The 21076-nt window shown below is 39.3% G+C and overlaps 1 protein-coding gene across 2 annotated transcripts in view; it reads left to right on the forward strand.

The window, feature by feature from the left end:
• Window positions 1–587: 587 nt before the first annotated feature.
• Window positions 588–21076, forward strand: part of LOC111639791 — a 32474-nt gene continuing 11985 nt past the window's right edge. The window contains exons 1-4 of one of the 2 annotated variants that reach the window (XM_023385735.1): window positions 588–653; window positions 2323–3277; window positions 10650–11197; window positions 11309–11756. In XM_023385735.1, the coding sequence (XP_023241503.1) occupies window positions 2603–3277; window positions 10650–11197; window positions 11309–11756 (1671 nt within the window). In that variant the 5' untranslated portion in view covers window positions 588–653; window positions 2323–2602. Of the gene's footprint in view, window positions 654–2125; window positions 2229–2322; window positions 3278–10649; window positions 11198–11308; window positions 11757–21076 lie in introns of those variants that run through there. The other variant, XM_023385736.1, reaches the window with a different exon arrangement.

Genomic DNA, 21076 nt, shown 5'->3' on the forward strand with positions numbered 1-21076 from the left:
CAAAATAATAGATTTCTCGTAGTTCGAGGCCCTAAACTGTAGCTTGGTTAGCGCAAATCGGGCCCCAAATATATAAAATAATTTCTGCAAATAAGTAAAACCCGTATAAACTGGAATCGCTTTGGCGGGTTTCCGTTTTAGACAGGTTTTACCGTTGTTTGGTACAGAGAGCACAGTCGGAATTTATCCTTTTCTCCTAAAATGATTTAATTTAACAAAATATTTTAAAATAAAAGTCATATTTTGCAGACACGGGCATCGATACTTAAAATATTTATAATTTTATAGGTAAATATCGAAGAAATTTTGGTTTAGAAGCAGATTTTTTAATAAATGGAAGGGATAAAAATGCAAATAGCGATTAGACGTAGACAGCGCGTAGACATAGTTATCGATCACTCGCCGTTTCAAATCGATAGGAAAATTCAATAAGGAAATAAAAAATTGAACTCTCGGCGCGCTTAAAAATACGAAATTAGATGGAAAATAGGATTTTTTCAGCTGTTTATATTTAGAATAAAACGCCGAGGTGGCGACAGACTGCAGCGATTCGGCGCATGCTCCGTCGGGGATGTTGCCCGCATCACTAGGGATAGTGAGAGGTTGGATGTCGGTCGGCCATGTTATAATCGATGGACGCTCGTCGAGGACAGGTAGGAAGCATCTTTGTTACAAATGCGGCCACAGACAGAAAATAGCCGTTAGTAGCGGGTACGGATCGATTGCGGATGACGATTCATTTCCGTGTCCGATAATCTGCATCTAAGATATAATTTATATTCGTTTATATTATAAAAATTTCCATATTTTCTATTAATAATAATTAATCCTTTCTACTATTATCGATTGTGTTACGATGATAACGGTTTTAATTATCCAATTTAAATTTTTTATCGATTATAATGATATTATTTCGTTGCTTATTTTAAAATTCAGCTATTTTGTAAGCCGGAAGAATATAAGCCGAGTGATATAATTGTCCAACTTTTGATCTTTTGAGGTCGACAATTAGCCAATAGAAACTTGCCTATTGTCAAATTGTTGGCTCGATATTAGGAATTAGACCAGTCGATGAGAACAATGCGAAGATAACCCACTTTATTTGATATTTAAGACTCAAACATTTCGATTTACAGCTATCCGAAGAGAAAATTTGAGAAAAAGTCTGAAATAAAACCTTATTTTTTTCTAAGAACGATTAAAAATAAAACTAAACTATTCGTTTCTAGCCACGCCGCTGCTGGTACAGTACAGTACCGGTCGCTCGTTTTCCGATGGCAACAGTCGCAGACACGTTGCCGTTAACTTCGGCTGCAGTGGAAAGCCGAATACACCGGTCATCTTGAAGTATACCTATTCGACGCGGTCTAGAGACACGTTTAGAATCCCGAGTAAAACCAAATTTGGTAAGGCGACAGTTCGGGACACGAGGAAGACCGATAAGAAAAATCGGCACCGGGCCAGTTTTGTCGCCAACAAATTTTATTTATTCGAGACATTCGAGTCATTTAGAGACGGTGCCGATACGGAAGAACTGCTCGGTGCGGTCCATTGTAAAACCCGAAGGCCGCAAACAGCGTGTTCGACCGTACTTTTACCCCATCGGCCGCCTCGCTTCTCACCTGCAGTATAACACCGTGTTTCCAGGCTGCCAAATTTGCGACACGTTCCCTATAAACCCCACAACCGAAAATCGCACGTGTCCAAAACGTGTTTTAATTTTCTTTCCACGGTTATATCTCTATATTATCGGCGTTAAATAGGGGTAAATTAATAACCATCACCGGATACGCCAATATTTAGATTCGCTACATCGAATTATGACAATATATAAAAATATAATTCAATTAAGATTATATAACGTTAACACGCAATAACTAGAGCCAGTCTCTGCCGTATTTGCGTTAGGCGTTACCTTAAAAGCCCATTTTCAAACGAATTTAATTTATAATTAATCGGTTATTACGTTTATTCTTGTAACGGAGCGCAAATCTTTTCGCTCTCTATTAGCATGGCTATTGTTCAATGTATTCATTTTGCTCGTATGTAATTAAAAATAATCATTATTACATTATTATTCTAATTAATTTTAAAGACTAATTTAAAGTTCTGATCATTTCTAATTACAGTAAAACCTGCGTAAACCGGAATCCAACGGCACCGTTTTGAACAGGTTTTTTAAAGACGGAAAGTCGCCGTGTTTCTAAGAATTTTTCCGTTTTAGACAGGTTTTACCGTATAAATAATAAAAATAAAAGCAATAAATTAATAAAGTGGAATAATGTAAAAAAATAATTTTTATTGTACTTTTTTAAATTTTAGCTTATAAAATTGAAAGGAACACTCCGTATAACATGGACGAGGAGTTAGAAGAATTTTGGAATAGAAAATTCAAAAACTTTACAATTGGAAGATGAAAATTCTAAAAATAATACAATATATTTATTTATAAAATAATTTTGATAATCGTGACTTAACATTAAAGAAAACGGTAGATTTGCCAGAGAAGATGGACTCAAATTAGAACGAATGAAGTATTTTCTAACATAAGGCTATTTTACTAGATAACACAGAAGCTATTTTCCAAGTGTTACGAACAAAAATGCTGGCTTGGAAATCATTTCAGAAGACCATCAGGCAATCTCCTTTACGATTCATCCTGATGTTGACCATATTTGTGGTATTCACTGTACTACTGTGGCCCGCCTACATACATATAGTGGAATGGCAATTTTTTCACACTCACTACGTCACTCTTCAAAGTATGGCCTCCTCCGCTTCGTGCCAGATTCCCACGCCAAATGCATTCGACGATTCGGTGATGCGATACGTCGTCAAAAAAGATCCCCTGAAATGTAAATTCGTCCAACCGGAATTGACCTACGTAGACTACGAAGGGGTTCTTCGTCTGAATCGATCCGCCATGGCCGCTCATCGCATAGACGAGAATCTGCTGGATTGCCGATATTCCACTTTCAGGAGGAAGCCCAACGACGACGATCACGTCATTTACGATCCGAGAAAAGTCCTGAATGCCTCCGAGAAAATCATAAACGGAAGAGAGTTTGTGGCCGTGACCTGTAGCTACAGAGACAAAGTCGTATACAGGAATTATCACGCGTACATTCCCAGAAAATCAGGAATTCGATTGACTGACCAGAAGGGTATTTTTAAACCTCAGGTGTTTGTATTGGTAATCGAATCCATGTCCAGACTTAATATGATTCGTCATATGCCAAAGACTTATTCCTACCTCAACGATGTTATGAAAGCCGAAGTAAGTTTTTAAAATTATTTTTCCACAACAATCGATTGTAATATTTACTCACGTAATTACATATATTAAAAATATACCGATGTATCGAGTCATATAGTTTTATAAGTAAACTAGCTGTTACCCGCGGCTTTGCCAGCGAGGATTTTGCAAGCAAACCCCATTTATATTCAGTATTTCAACAACCATAGTAATTGTTATACAGTATAACACCTACCGCCGAGAATGACGAGAATTGGCGAGAATCAAACCAACTGTTTTCAATTTGATCAATTTTCTGCAACGTTTACGATCGTTCTATAATCGAACAAATTCGAATTTAAAACGGTTCGAACATTTTAAAAATCGAAATGGATAAAAATATTTATAACAATGTCTGAAATGTTATTAATTTAATACACCTAAGTACTCGATGAAGACTAAATCCTCTCCCTCTCCCACGCGGGGGAATTTCGAAAAATCCCTTCTTAGCGTGCATTCCCATGGCATATCCTACTAAAACGCAGATAAAAACAAAAATTCGCATCTAAAATAGTGCAGTAGAAGCCGTTCTTCCGGTTAAGCCTTAATGCTCTCCCTGTTCCCCCGCGGGGGAATTTCGAAAAGTTCCTTCTTAGTGCGCGTTTCCACGACGTACCCTAACTGTCTACCAAATTTCACCTCTTTAGGTCCAGCGGTTTGCTCTGGGCGATGATGAATCAGTCAGTCAGGACAAGCAATTTTATATATTTAGATTATTGGCGTTGGAACGAACGAAATAGCAAAAATATTATTTATACCAGCGGTCGAGTGACTAACACCATCGAACACTTCGCCAACTCCAGCCGGTCACTCGGAGTTTTGGGTTTTTCACACCTCACATAAATAGGGGCCAGTTTTCCATAGAAAGTTTCCCTGGCCCACGCCGTATACAAACAAACAATTATATATACGAGTTAATGCTACTAAATTCTCTTATAGGAATCAAGCGCTTAAACAATTTACCCAATTAAAGTTAGACAATAGCTCGATATCCGAAGAGAGAAATAATAATAATTTCACTCAAAAAAGAATTTTTTGATAGTTGATTCCGTTTATATAAACACAAGAATTTAATTTCATTGATGCATTCTAACAATTTTGTTCATTTATTTATTATTATAATTTGTTAACAGCGTGTTGCTCGGGCTTTTCGCAGGGTGATAAAAACAACGGTTTTAGTAACTGAAACGTACAATTATCGACCCGAGTATTTATAATAATTAAACTGCAGACAACAAAAATTTTCTCGGGCTTAAATTAAGAAGGGGTGGGCTTTAGGGAAGATTAGGAAACGGGAAGGGAAGTCCGCAATACTTTTTCTAGGAGAAGGAATATAGGCCTACGTGCCAAATTTCGTGCGAATATACGTTGAACGGTATAGAACCCTACCGCATTGATACATACTGTGACTTTTATAAATAGGCTATAAATTTTATTCGATATCTACTTTATTAATAACAAATGTTAAGAGACAAATTAAAATTTTCAATCGAATAATCTTGGTAATAATATTTTTTTAATTATCCTCGTATCAAAATTGACAGAATCCAGATACATATAAAAAGAAATAACTGGCTTTTCTAATCTCGATTCTAATTTATTGGAATCGAGACGAGAAAAATTCAGACTGACCTCTTTACGAAAGGATGCCAGCGGAACACGTTAATGTTATAGAGCATTATATACAAAACACTCTCTAACTAAATCTTCGTCATAGTTAACCTTCGGATAACGCTGTCTAAGGATGTCGCATCCCGTAGAAGAAGCCATATCGACGTTATTTAACTATTATCAATAGGGAACCTTAATATCCCAGAGGGTCGGCACCTCTTCGATGCCTTGTCGGGTTTAGTTGGATTTAGAATAGATCACGCCAGCGGCTGCGTGAGTAGGCCTAAGCGATCGAGAGACGGCCCGCCGGAAGTAAAATATTCGGACACTAAAGTCAACAACCGTTTAATTTCAACGAAAAGGAGTACTTAATACAATATACAATCTATATATCGCGGTATGTCGACTTAGCCTATCTATCTAGCGGTGGCGACAGAGAGGGTTTACAATTGTTCTCGAGTCGGGAAATACCTGCGTTGACGGTGACGTTTCTCGATTAGGACTCTCGTGTCTAGGGTCTCGAAATTGTCCGGATTTGGATCGTTCGGGACGTCTGGATGGGGGAAGTTCTTCTAGGCATCAGTTTCAGTTATTCAGTTCAGTTATTTATTAAAATAAAAATATACATAGTACATCCCGGTGCCGTGAAACATAACCGGGTGGGATCAGAAATAAGGTTGAAAATACAATGTAATGAGGAATACAATAAAATAAACAATTGGAATATACAAGAGGCATATCACAGTTCGAGGCATGCAAAGGTGCTACCTGCACCTGAACAAGAAAACGCGTATGTACAAATTTAGGATTGGATTACAAAATAAAGAAGAGACGTCCATCAGTAGAAAGGGACTGTGGTTCTTCTGAAGTACATGTCAGTTAGGTGAATGAAGGCATCGTATGAGTCCTTATGCTCAAAAATGCAGTCCAGATTTTGAGGAGGCCAGTTCACATCGTGTGCCTCCAGGATAATCTTGAGAGAAAATCTTTCCAATTCCATCATTGGACAGTCTATTATGTAGTGCAAATTTCCATCCGGTGTACCACAGACAGTACAATTAGGGTCGTGAGGGTATTTGAATCTACTCAAGTAAGAGTGAAAAGCACCATGGTTGGATAGCATCTGAGTAAGTTTATGGCTGGGTGAATACCATTTATTTTTTAAAAATTCCTTAATATTATTAATAAGTTTTGAAGTTATGGTTGTGTAACTATTCCAATCCATCTGCCATTCCATTAAAAGATTCTGCCAGAGCAGACTTTTGACTGTTTTATTATTCAGTTTATTATATGAATAAGGAAGGTCTCGATTGGTAGAGGCCTCCTTGGCAAGAGAATCTGCCCTCTCGTTGCCAAGTGTGCCCATGTGTGCCCTTGTCCAGTTTAAATAAAATTCACAATTTGAAGTGTTGATTGCATCCTGAATAGCAACTGCAATGGGGTTATAGGTTTTGGTCTTTAGAAGGGCCAGTGTAGAAGCACTGTCAGAGATGATATTTATGCTTTCATTATTGTAATGACAATTAACCCAGTCAACTGCTTTACTTATGGCAAAGAGCTCTGCCTGAAAAACTGTACAGTTGCTGCCAAGTCGGAATTGGCCTATGTCAATTTCTTGTTCGTCACCATAAGCAACAAAGCTGCACCCCACATTTCCATCTGCCTTTCATCCATCCGTGTAGATTTGGATTTTGGTCTGGACAGGGTTGTCGAAGTAGATTTTATTTTCAGTTGCCGGGTGTCTAGTATTTGCAAACTTAACTTTATGTTCAATGTCGTCATAACTGATGCAAATGTCACCTATAAGGACGTCTTTGCCCCATATAATTTGCCACATCCTAGTGATAAGAGTGATTACTTTGTCAATTGGTGGTTTTTTTTGCCAAAACCTGGTTAGCGGTATTCGGGATTGTGCGATACGCCTTTGTAATCTGTATAAGGGCTCTCCTCTGGGCAGCGATAAATTTTCTCTTAATGTGAGCCTTATTAATATCATGGTCCCAACTGCCACATGCATAGGTACAGATTGGTAAGAAAATCTGGTTATAAATCGCCTCCTGGGCTTCCACAGCTAGGCCCCAACGATTACGAGCGATGCTCGAAAAGGCATTAAAGATCTTACCAATTCTGTCATTAATATATTCAGCATGAGGATTCCAAAGGAGTCGGTAATCTAGGATCACACCAAGGTACTTGATGGATTTATCGACGTGAACAGTTTGCCTTTCCATCTTGATAGTTGGGACTCTTAAATAGAGATTTTGTTGACCCGGTTTGTTAAATACTATGCACTTTGTTTTACTGGCTTTGAAGTTTAGCTTAAACCTTTTGCCCCATTTAAGAATGTTTTCGAGTATTTTGTTCCCATTATGCTCTAAGTCCCGTCTCGACCTACCACCGAACAGTACAATCACATCGTCAGCGTATGCTATAATTTCGTGCTGACCGAAATTTTGTTTCATAAAATCATCAAAAAGGACAATCCACAGAAGAGGGCCGCAAACAGAGCCTTGTGGGCAGCCCCGGACCACATCCCTGTGAACCTTATGTGCTCCACAAATTATCTTAGCAGTTCTTTCACTTAGATAGTCCTTGATTATACCATATATGTTAGACGGGCAATTTCTTTCTCGTAGACAGAGTAAAATCATAGGCCACCAAGCGCTGTCAAAGGCCTTTTCAATGCCAACACTAATGGCCATCACATATCTATATTCCTCAAGAAGGTTTTTAGTTCTTTGAATAACTTGTAGGCACCGTCGAGGATAAGGTGAAAATCCGATAGAGTACGTTGGCACTGACACAGGAAAATTTCGATGACGTTAATCCTAGAGGGACTGGCCGCCACTGACTCCTTCGGCCGTTAATTACGATATTAAAATCAGTAACGCACGGAAAAGCGTCGCTTTCGTCATCGATGTTGGCAGGTAGCAGATAAGAACAATTGACGAAATCGACGACCGATCTTGGCTAAAGTTCGGATTCTCACAAGAACACGTCTCTCGAATCTTATTCTCTATAATCCGGAAATGAACGTATTGTATCTTTCCCCGCTCCGAAATATCTCCAGCTTATATTCCCCCTTAACTTCGATGCGCGCGTATTCAACCATCGATATAATCTCCTGGACATTTTTAAACTTTTACAATCGAAATAATAAAAAATAAATCTTATTTTTTATTATTTTGCCATCCCGCCATCCCGTTCCACCAGCATTCGTTAATTATTTTTAATATTTTACGCATAGAGTATCGTGTAATTTTTATCATCATTTGAGGCCTTCGATAAGCTCCGTCCCATCTTCGATCTCCGCGTAATCTCTCAATCCTTCCAATATCAGAAAGCTTATCGTCTCCGCTATCCATCCACTACTCGTCCGATACCGTTCAACTATATTGTAAGGCTACGGGAGCCTTACAGTTATTGTTTAGCTTAGACTGAATAAACATATCCGCTAGAAGAGGATAACCTAAGTTACTAGGCTACTAATAAACTGTCTACAGACTATAATAAAATCAACTTTGGATTACAAAAAGTTGCTGATAATCAACTACTGTTCAATGAAATACCGCTTCTCGGCTGGACCAATTCATCACTAACGTTTTAAATTTCATCCTATATTATAATGAAAAGGGTTAAAATCTGTTTTATCGCAGTTAAACTCGTCTTTCTTCACGCGTAAACTCGTATCATTCTGGCTCTTTAGTGCTTGTAATGCGGTCTATACAATAGTGGATCCGGGAATCTTTCGACGGGGCTGGCAGAAAGGAAACTTTAAGGAAAAGTCCTTACAAAAATTTTTACTACCGGATTTACCGGGAAAATCCCCTAAGAGGGGCTGCAGCCGCGCCCTTCGCGCCACTCTAAATCTTACGTTTAATCAAATTAGGTAGTTTACATCCGTAAATTTCAAAGATAAACGCCAAGTTTTAAAATAGATGCCGGCAATTTTGTGTAAAACTTTGCGCTTCACAAATTGTCAACGTCTCAAGGCAATCGCTGGCGGGTCCCGCCAGCGTAGCGCTTCCGTACTAATCCGTATTAGTGTGTTTTTCCAGCCCGGTGTTTTGTTCGAACGTTTATCGAGTCGATTAGTTGTTGTTGTTGCGCGGAGTGTTTTTAACGTTTCAACTTCGATTTTGTTGGAAGTGCCAATAAAATAAATATATGTTTAATTTTATCGACCATTTACATCTTTATTCCCCGGGGTACACCGCTTTTCTCGGAGCTGGTAACGCTGTTAAGATGGCCCTGTATATATTCTTTATTAGACGGATTAAAAATCACTCGCTCTCGAAATTTATTTCTAGATCCGCTCGACTCGAACCGAAATTTGTTTTTGTTTTCTTATCACCTTCGATAGAATTATCCGCGCGAAACTTTCGGCGCAGTTTACCGAAAACACGCGATATATACGAAGAACTTTATTTTTCCCCAACACGCGCGTTTTATTGTACGAACTTTAAACATTTTTATAAGGTTTCGAGCTAATAAGAATATAAATAATCCACAACATGGAAATATAATCATTAATAATTCGTGTGTGATCGTACGATTTATCTTTTACGTATGACCCTAAGTAACGAGCTATTTACACATATATATAGAATATTTAATCTTAAAAGTGGCGAAGAATATACGCCATATTTGCCTATCTTTAATTACAAGTTGTATATTAACATTCCAATTTCTTGTAATATAAAATGAAGATAGTGAATAAACGTTGGTAGTTGGGCGGTTTCGTCCACCGAAACCAACGGACCGATCGCGTGGGTTTTCCTGTTTCTTTTACGCGTCTAGCGCTTAGAAAGTCCTCCCGGGAAGCGCCTCTCTTGGCCCAGGCGTTGCGCGGCGCCGTAATAAACGTTATCGAATAGACGGTGGTTATTAAATTATTGTAATAATTTAATAAAATTTAAATATTAATTACTTTAATTTATTTTAAAAAATTAGAAAACAACCGTCTCTCTAAATGGGGGTAGAGGATGGTGGAGTTATCTTAAATCCATCGTCACTACGGTAAACTCGCACGTACGGTAAACACACATGGTAGTGAAATTGTACATTTGGTTATGTTTATAAGGGTTAGGATGGATGGGACGGTCGGGTGTTTCTACCGTTCTCTCGGCCCCGAAACCCACTATAGTGGCCCGAGACAATCGTTCGTATACCGCGCAGCCGAGGTAACCCCGCCATCCCGTCCCCGATTTCGAAAAATTATATATTATTATTATTATTTTAGATGAACGAAAAGTAGTTTTAAAAATTCGTAGAATTAGGATGCGTGAAATTATTAAAAGCAGCGGATTGTCAATATTTCTTCACCACTTTTTCCGCGCTTTTATAAGTAAAATGAATTGATGGTTCGTATAATGTTTTTGTTTTATTGGCGCATCAACTACCGAATTTTACGAGTAAATCGAAGTAAAACGAACAATTGTCATTAAATTAATAAGAAAACTATTACATCGATTATCGCCGATTGCCGTCAATTTAATCCATTCGCCATCCGTTATTGACCCAAGCAATTTCGTAATTTTGATTACGCTTTCCCGCAACTCGCCTTAAATACCTAAAATATCTATTCACACACGGAGAATTTGCTGCAAAAAGTGCAGTTCGGTTCGAGACTAAATTCCATGGAAAATAATTAATGACGATTATTCGTTTTTATTTGTTTTTTAAAATGAAATTGCTTTTATAAATACGAAAGTTTATATTTGCTATTTTTTACGTTTTTAAGACATTGAAAGGCCTGACTAAAGTGGCGGATAACAGTTTCCCCAACATGATCGCTCTGCTAACTGGAAGGAAAGTTCGAATGGTACCGCAAGAACTGGCCGGTAACGAGAGCGCCGGACCGTACGACCATTGGCCATTTATATGGAAGAACTTCAAAAAAGAAGGGTACGTGACGGCGTTGACCGAGGACGATCCCGGATTCACCATTTTAAACTATTTAGCCAAAGGATGCCTTCGTCAACCCACCGACTTCTATCCGCGCCCTTTGTGGCTGGCTTCGTTCCAATCTCCTCTCTTGAAAATGAGTTCCGAATTTTGTCTGGGAAACATTCCCACGTACACCATTTTATTCCAATGGATTAAGGAATTTATAATAAAACATAGCCGAGAATTATATTTTCTCTTCTCCTTTTACATCGCCGTCACCCATAACAACTTCAACAATGCTCAATATTTAGACGGAGACGTACGCCATTTGCTCGGACAGTTAAATGAAAACGGATATTTTCGGAATGCGGTTGTTATCGTTATGGGAGACCACGGTAACAGGTACGCTTACCATTTTATATTAAACTTTTTATTAGATAATTTAAGGAAGACTAAAAGACTAATTAAATGTTACGTGAAATATATTCTCCACGATAATTTCTGACATTTCAGGTACGGAAGTATTTTAACCACGTCCATAGGTCGCATAGAAGAACGCATGCCATTGTTTTCCGTCAGCATTCCGTCTGCTCTCGAAGAGCGACATCCGCATCTGAGAACCTATCTGAAGAAAAATTCGGAGCGTCTGACCACGTGGTTGGATGTCCATTCCATGCTAATGGATATTGTTAAATCTACCTACGAAGAAAGCCCTCCCATTCACGTCTGGAACACCAGAGGATACAGCGTGTGGAGAATGGAAATTCCTATAAACAGAACTTGCGAAACGGCCGGAATTCCAGAAAATCACTGCGTGTGCCAAACCGAAGCCATAATTCCTCCCGATGATCCGAGGTGTTTAGAAGCATCCGATGTTCTGGTGAATCACTTGAATCGGTTACTGGAAGTAGTCAGACCGTTCTGTGCGCAACTTTCGTTAAGAAAATTGTTACAAGCAGCGGTAAGTAAATAATATAAATTATTTAAATAAGTAAATTATAAAGACACACATACATATACTGTATATATATATACAATTAACTATCGATAACTCGAACTTCCGTATCTAGAAATCTAAGATCCAGAGACGATTTTATGCCTAATTTTGTGTTTTTTCTCGCGCTTAAGGGACTAAACCAGTGATTCTCAAACTTTTTCGATCCACCGCCCCCTTTGTTCCATAAAGTTATACCCAACGCCCCTAACCCATTTTCTCTTGTGGGAGAAAAGGATTGGAAATATTCTTAGGAAAACTTTTCTACGAATCTCACACTTTGTGCCCTTACTGTACATTTTTCTCATCATCTGGAAACCATTAAACGCAATGTTTCCTCTTATCAGCCCCAATTTTGCCTTTGGTCACCGTTCAATACCCTGCCTCTATCATAGATCTATTCATCGCGCCAGAAGGGGGCGTTATTGCTTNTAGTACCCCATTAACACTTTAGCGCGAGAATTATATTTTAAAATAAAAATAAATTTAATTGTTTAATTTTTAAAAGAATTCTTTAAAATACATTAAACGTCCGCTCCGATTGCCTTACGTAATCTAAAGTTTAACCTAGGCGTTGGCAAAGTCCAACACGGCCGAGTCCGCGTACTTTTTTAAGGTCTCGGGACCCTATTTTGGGCACCGTCGTCTCGATCCAGTGTCGAGTACGATCTTATATTTTGGTACGTACCGGGGGTGACCAAACTACGGCCCGCCGGCCCGCCTCCGCACCGCGTCTAAAATATAATTATTTATGTGGAAATATCGTCGATTGTAGACGAACTGGCTACGTAGAAAAAATTAAAGTAAGTGTAAGTAAAAATCTGATTTTTGCGTTTGACGGTAATATAATTTTTAAGAAAATTCGGCCACTTTTGCAACTCGGGTATCGGAGCGCTTTTTGCGTAAGTACCCGCAACCAAGTTTCTAAGGAAAGCCATTACCCTCTCGCTGCACGCGTCGTCTTCGCCTATTGCTAAATAAATATATTAGTTTTCTTTATTTTTTGTGTATTCGGTATACCGTATTGAACAAAATGGCCCTTTCGGTTATCCGGTCCGCTGCGAAATTTGCCCATCCCTAGTAAAACGTCCAAACAGAACCCGAATAAAATAAAAATTCTTGGAAATGGAGCGATTTTCTAAGTTAAAAAAAACCTGTTCAAAGCGGAAACCCGTCAAATAAGATAAAGTATTCCGGTTTACGCGGGTTTTACTGTATTGGGGAAGTATCCAGGTCATTAATGTAAGGAAAAGTTTTGAACGAAAACAATATTGTCTGGCCCTAAATTGGTGGGCCGAGTACAGTATTTAAGAAAGAACGTCGACAGACACGACAGAGTTTATCTACACTCTATCGAGATTTATATCAGACCCGAATCCGTCGATCGACACCTAGGCACGCGACGATGGAATTTTCGGCCGAAATTTTCAAATCGCAGACCTACGAATTCCTCCGGAGTCCGTCCATCCGTCCTTCCTTAATTTCGAGAGAACGGATTGGGAAGATAGAATTCGAGAAACCTGGGGGTAGGAAACCCCGATCGATTATATACGAACTTCCCATCCGAACCGGAAGTCGCTCGATTTCTATTCAAAGCTTTTGTCCGGAACGGAGTTAGATGGATAACCCGTACGACTGCCGCGTTATGGGAAAAATTACGACGTATGGGAAGGAGACACTACTGAAATTTACAGCGTATATTTTTAAATTAAATAAATTTAAAATATGGTTAAAAGTCGCGGCTCGTTACTTTTTGTATTTCTCAAAAACTGGTAGCGCGCTACGGGAGGCGAATCTAACCCCTACCCAGACGACTGGTATTATTCGGGTGGCCTTCCCCGACTATAATACTTACGAAAGCCCGGAGAGGTTTCGTCGTATGGTCGAAACGCGTCCGTAGGGCGGGGACCGAGACAGTCTTAGGTGTACGAAAAGAAATTCGTTTAAAAATATTTGAAAAAAAAAAAAATGAAAAGGCATGACCGCGCGGTAACTTTGGGAACAACCGGTATACGACGTGGGTAATAAACCATCTGTCGGATGGAGTTAAGCGTTTGCCTACGTTCTTAGTATCGACGTTCGGTCGACGTCCAAGTTATCGAACAAATTGCCCGGATTTCGTCGGTTCCGAACGAGAATGGGCTATCCGTCCCCAATACGTGGCGCTCGTTTCGAGTCATAAAAGGTACGAAAAAATCGTTAGGGCCCGAGGGTGGGAAAAATTGAAAGACGCGACAGATAATCTCTTTTTTATAGATTATATAAAAATAAAATCGGAAAGCGTGGACATTTGAATTTATATTTATTTGAAATATTTCCGTATAATGCTTTATTGGATTTAATTTATTTGCCCCCGAGCGTTTCCTTGTCGAAAATATATTCTCCCAGCCCCTTTCCCACTCGGTTAAGAGTGCTAATGTAATCGGCCAACTTTTTCACGTCTTCCACTCGTCGCTGCAGATATTCGCTCGACCTATCCGCATCTTTATTTTCTGTCTGGTCGATGCTTTTAGGAATTTTCTGTTGGACGCTGGTCCGAATTTCTGCCATGGCTTAGTAAAGTTATTTCTTTCGACCTAGTTATTGTTAATAATATTGTTTATAACTTATTGTTTATACTAGAAACAATACATTTACATTTATTATTTCGTTATTCGTCGGCCTACCGGTGGCGGAGTGGATAAAACCGCCCGACGCCGGAAGTCGTTGGCCGGTCGGCGCCCGGATAACGGGTGGGCCGCCTACGGTTTTCCGGGTGGTCTTTACGTTTATAACGCCTAACCAGTGGCCAGTTTTTATTAAAAGTCCCGTAGGGAGGCGTCGTCCTAGTTTGACCGATCTACACTAAACTTTTCATACGTACCCCTTAGGACGCGGCGGAAAATATAGGTTACCGTTAAACCTGTGGTCGACACTGGATAAGGAACGTAACCATGTAGTACCTAAACTGGTAGCATTTCGCTTTCTCCTTATTATTTATCACGGGGACGGGCTAGTTATAACTAGTCTGACGCGAAAAACCAAGAGTCAAACCAAAAGTTTTAATTTTTTTACACGATTCATTTAAATATCTGGCCAAGAACCGTGCAAAAATTATAAAATATATTCTAAGGACTTTTACAACGTTTATTAAAATAATGACGTTGCGATAAAGAAAGAATGGCGGAAACATTTTAGTTGTTTATAAACTAGAATAAATAGAACTTTTTGCTTTACCGAAGAAGGAAATAAAAGGACGAGTAGAGTGAGAGGACGGAAAAAGTTTCTCCCAAGATATATGACTCGGACATTGGTCCATCTTCCGATGATAGAAAAAAAGTTGCTTTTTATATATCTAAATAAACATTTATCCTATACAACTGGCGTAGAATAAGGTTGTCGTCCAAGATATAAATCTCGGTGTAAAGTTTTCCGCCTCTTAGCCTAGATTTTAATTCTTTAAGCCCGCGCGGTTCTTCGTTATTCACCCCGTCTTCCGTCTTTAATACTTTCCCGCGGGAGAGTCCTTCGAAACTTGTCGAAAACGGGGACCGACGTCTCCGGTCGGACCACCCCGCCACAAAATTTCCGGAGATTTTTCCACCCGCCCGGAATCGATCCCGCGGCGGCCTCCGGCAATTATTTATCGGGACATATGGGCAATAAATCAGGGTCTACGATGTTGTCGATTTTAATAGCGTCTCGCCCTCCCGCGCGTATCGTACTTTTCCCGTTAACGGTAGAGTGGCGCCGGTCATCCGTCTAACTCCGTTCTGGGGAAATTTTTCAATGGCGATAACGTCGTTTCCGGTCCGAACCGGATGTATTTTTAGAGGAAACAACGCGCCTCGTACGCCCGCAAATACAATACTTAAGAATAGTCGATTAATAATTATCCGAAAAGTATTTAATTTAAAGAAAAGGAAAAATCGATTTTCGTATTTTCGACATTTAGCACTTAACGCTTCGACGAAACGATAAAATGTCAAAAGTTCCGTCGCTTAATCGATAGGCGCGTGTGGTAAAGATAACCCAAGCGCGCAGAACATTCCAGTCGTTCTCCTTACGTCATGCGTCCTTTCACAATCCAGTTTTTCTTCATTTTTACAGGCGAGTCTTTGTATATTACCTATAATATAAATGAAATAGCGAGATTATAAACGATAGCCAGTGAATCGTCACTGTTTATTTTACAGTAAGAATGCGCGTAATATAGGCGGAGTGTGGTTGACGCGTAATGCGTGAAATTACGCCGGTGATAAAACTGTAAGATCAAAACCTTACGATAAGTATTTTAGAATTTTTATAGAATGATACTTAAATAGACCATCGGTTAAAATTACAAGATAATCTATTTAAAATCGTTTTATCCCTTAGGATAATCAGACGAATTTTTGCTCTTTCCTTTAATTCTACGCGCCCCGTGCACGCTAAGAGGGTCTCCTTACGGGTTCGACTACACTCTCGACCAGGGGTGGGGTGAGGGACGTGGCCCGAAATTTCCCGCAAAATTCCCCAGGGTTTTCGACCCGTTTGAATCGGAACCGAGATCTCCCGGACGGACGGACGACGGAACGGTAGGCCGTCGTCCGTTTTTCAAAACGTTTATTGATTTTGTTGGAAAATCCTAGACCTTTTCTTGGTAATTTGCCCGCTCGGACCGAAAATTCCGCCGTAACTACGGAAAAAGACTACGGTGGCCGAGTTAAAGTACGATTACTTTAAACGTATCAAAAATAGATTATTTCCTCCGTTGGACGCCAGACCCATTAAGTGTTTATCTAAGGAAACGAAATAGGTTGGTCCGCTCATTTCTTCGTACCGAATACGACGCTCGACTACACCGACTGGAACGAAAAATGGAGGATTTGCTTAAGCGTCGACCGTCTAGTCGAGACATAGTCAAAGACGGCGTATTTCTTCGTAGTATAGATACGATGGCGAATGTCTTAGTTCGAGGACTATCTTTCGGCCACGGCCAGATGGAGGGAAACGTTCAAAACCCCAGGGTTTTTCTTCGCAACCGTCCAGGCGCTTTTCTTGGTAATTTCGACGATAAAGAGTTTATCTTGACCATTTACGGGGTGGATATTTTGGGTATTACCGAGACTCCATTAAAAAATTAAACAAATTAATTCCGATTTTCCAAGATTTCAAGTAACGGCCCGGAGCGGACTACTTTGCGCATTAATTCTAACTCGGGAGAAATTGTACTGTCGTTAAATGGACAGCGCCTTCTGGCGGTAAAAAGAAAATTAAATCCAGGTACATTTAAATTTCGACAAGATGTAATAATAATTTTGACAAATTATTGGCCCAACTGGAAGAATTGGTTTCCGTTTATTCTCTCGATTGCGGTATCCTACGTAATAATTGGCGATTTTAATGCGAGAATTGGTACAAAAATCTACCACGGTAATTGTAATTTATCTATACGGTCGTCGAACGACGTAATAGTTAACAGATTTAATCGAAGCGGTCGATTACGACTAAGATAAACTTGGAAAGGAGTCCCGATAATAATAAAATAAAAAGCCGGGAAACTTTTCGTTCCTCGACCTTAAATGCTCTTCGATTCGAGATACTCCGTTTTCCCTAAATTTCTAGGTTAAAGAACGAATGGGCTCCCGGTGGCCACGGTAATAAAGGAAAACGCTGGCCCGAGGAAATGTTTGCCAAGTTTTTCCAAGGGGATAAAAGATCCGGCTATTTTTCCACCAGATCGGAAGAGAGTCCCGCTTAGAACGATGGGCGAGAAAGGGGATAAGTCCGACCCCGGTAACTATCGTCCAATCGCGTGGCTGAATAATTTCGCAAAGTTGTTTACTGGATTACCGTCCAGTCGACCGAGCGAGTGGTCGAATAGCTATAGGGTAATTTCGACCGGGGACATTTGTCAAAGACAGACGAACCAATTATAACGTTTTTATTCCGAATGTAACAAGTGGTGCGTTTACTNATTAATTATAAAGTAGAGATTAAAATTCATTTTAAAACATACTTTTATACAAAATATTATCTCTTGTCAAAGATTTAATGTATTTAATTGAAATATACGTAGCAATAATCATGTTGCAGACAGAGTGAGAAATAAGTAAACAACAATTCAAATCGGTGTGCATGCTCGCCTGCGCGACACATAAATTCTCGTGCGCGGCAACAATTTAAGCAGTGCGCGGCCGCGCAGCTTACAGGGAACATTGCATCACGCTAGAGTTATTTTATTTATAGTCCAGTAGCGAAAGAATAGATACGAGTCAACCCGATCTATGTCAGAAGAAAGGGTGGAAGGAAACACGTGGTTACCATCTTGGAAGTTGATAATTTTCAGCATATTTTACAGTTTTAAAACGTTTTTATACCATCCTTATCATAATTTTATTGTTTTATTTTTTACAAATTTTATCACTCTAATTCTAACGTTACTCACACATCTCCTCTATTCCTTTCATCCTTCCAACTCAGTGTACTCTTTCGCTGCAAAGACTATAGTTGACCCGAAAACACTGAACTTAATTTCTTTATAACAATATTATCGCCGTTAAATTGAAAAGAAATCGTATTAATTGTGAGATTACAGGGCACAGGGTCAATTACCTAATTGCCACTTACGCGTCAAGTTGGTAAAACTCGCTCACGTTGTCGTTCGGATGGCGTATATCGGGTGTGGAGGGAGGTGAGCGAGTCGGCAAACGTCCTTTCAGAGACAGGAGACAGGTTTAACAAAATAACAAAGCATTTATTATACGTCTAACACTAAAATACAGGAGGCTACACAGCGTTAAATGCACATATCTCTAGGTTATATAGGCTAAATGCGATTAACATAAGATTACAAAGTCTATGATTTACAACCGCTTAGTCTATTCTATGACAGCTGCGCCTACTTCCGTTTCGAGAGAGAGTTCGCAGTCCGCTGACAATTATCTCGAAAGTCGGAGGAGTCCTATTTGCGGTGACGAAAGTTCTTTATGGAAGCGTTGGGCGTTGTCGATGTCTTTTACCGTTGCGGGAGACGAGGAATCACTATGACCAAATATAACTTCCGTGCGCGAATTCCCGAGCTTCCGGTGGCTCGCACCTTTTATATCATTGTCGTGGGACGTGATCGACTTTTGTTGACGATGACGGTGCATTCTCGACAGCTATGCGTCAACTTTCCCATTGACTCGTTACTACAACCGGTGACCTCCGATCTAATTTCTATCTCTCCGTTTTTTCTAACCAAGATGTTTACAATTCTTTTCCCGACAACTACGTAAAATTCGCGGATTTCACAAATGTTTTCAATAATTTGCTCGTTCTTCTTTCAATTTTCTAGTTCCCATTGATAAGGAGGGAAATGTACCCGAAAATCAGATTAAATGTATAGTTTCGAATATTAAGACAACACATTTTGATTTAAATAATTTATGATATTACTTATTTAATTGTATGGAACTTATAAAATAATTATGCGTAACATATATATATTATGTTTATAGAATATTAAATGTATTCTACTATCGGGTGTATTTATAAAACAACTTAATTCCTGCACAATACATATCAATACTTATATATTATTATCGTTACTTATTAAACTTAAATATTTAAATATTAAATATAAATTTATTATAAGTGGCTTACGATAAATGCTGTATAATTAAAATATATTTATTATTCACCAATCATTTCGATACAGTAATACCTCGACTTAAGCCAACCCGGAGTTATACTACGTTGGCACACAATCCACGACTCGCTTCGATCTCGATTTACCTACCATCTGAATCGTGACTGTCGCCAGTCGAACGTCGTGCCGTTGGCGCAGGCAGTCCGCTCGAGAAGAACCCGGCTATTACACGCGATGATAAGACTGACGTAACTACGCGGTAAGTCACCAACACCAACAAACAAAATGGAAGTTTTGGTTAGAAATAAATACTTTTTCTTGCCATACATATATAACATACAGATGTCGTCGTCTCTCCAGATATCTTTTTTATTTTTCTGTCGATGGCCCGACACGTGTTCGGCAGCCATCTTGTATTTTCTCGCGCGAGTGGGATTGTGGAATCTCTCTTATGACTGGATCTAGTTTCCAGAACTCTCTCGAGTCGATCGCGAGTTAACCTCGTTTCAGTCGAGATTGAAACGGTCGAGAGAAGTCGCACCACGGAAGTCTCCGACCTTGGTCACAATCTAGATCGAAATGCTCGGTGCGAACGGGGTATTACGCGATTTTCAAATCTCGTCGATTCGTCTTTCGTTTGAGTGCCACGCGACTCTCGATTATTCACTCCTCCCACACTATTGTTCGGCTTAGGTGTTCGGACGTGTCGCGCGGAATCGACGTATGGCTACAATTTATTTTGTATTATTTATTTCCGTGTTTGTTATACCTACGGAGACTCGAGAGACTCTATGTGGTGATTTCTCGTAACCGCGAACGAATCAAAAGACGAGATAAGATTAACGAGAACATTTATTAGCTTACATACATCCGACTTGGATTTTACACAAATTGCGAAATTATACCCCGACTTACGCGGTTATCGCTCGGTCCCACCTATCGCGTAACTTCGGGGTATTGCTGTATTAAAAACTCTATTTTATATATTTTTTATATTGTAAATTGCAAATCTACTGTAATTTACAATAGTTTTTAATAAAATAAAGTAGATGTGTATAATTAAGGACTTTCGTATCAGATATTGTATATCGCGCATTATAAATGTTACACTACTGTATATCGATACCGATTTTTTAATTTAAATTTTAAGCAATTTGGACTGTTTTACGAATGAATATAAGATAAAAACTTTACATACCTAGATATTTGTTAATGCCTGACGTAAATAGAAGCCGTCGATCGCTTTTCACTTTTGTTTCCGAGTTTAAGACGCGCAGGATCCTTTCTGTCTGAGATTTGTGCAGCCGAAAGCGGCACATCCAGTCATACTCTAAGAATTATTGAATTGCAAAATAAGTTAAACTAAACAATAACTTCTTACTTAACCAAAAATACCGGTGTATAACGACTCGCACCAAACTCAAAAATTTAATCTTACCTCGACTTACGCTACCCCGACTTGAGCGAAAACTACAGTACAAACAAACAGCGTGTAGTCATTGGAAATACAGTTGTCCCTTGATAATCCGACAGGTATGGGACCAAAGGTGTGTCAGATTACCAAAAGTGTCCGGATTACCGAAAATAATTACATATTTCGCATTGTTTTGCTAGCAGTAACTTACAATATTCTCTACTCCAACTGTTCGAACAGAACTGCTCACATAAAACACACGAAATGTGTGTCATCGAG

The sequence above is a fragment of the Centruroides sculpturatus genome, unplaced genomic scaffold, assembly GCF_000671375.1.
Source record: "Centruroides sculpturatus isolate CEXI.00-Female unplaced genomic scaffold, Cexi_2.0 scaffold668, whole genome shotgun sequence".
Lineage (NCBI taxonomy): Eukaryota > Metazoa > Arthropoda > Arachnida > Scorpiones > Buthidae > Centruroides > Centruroides sculpturatus.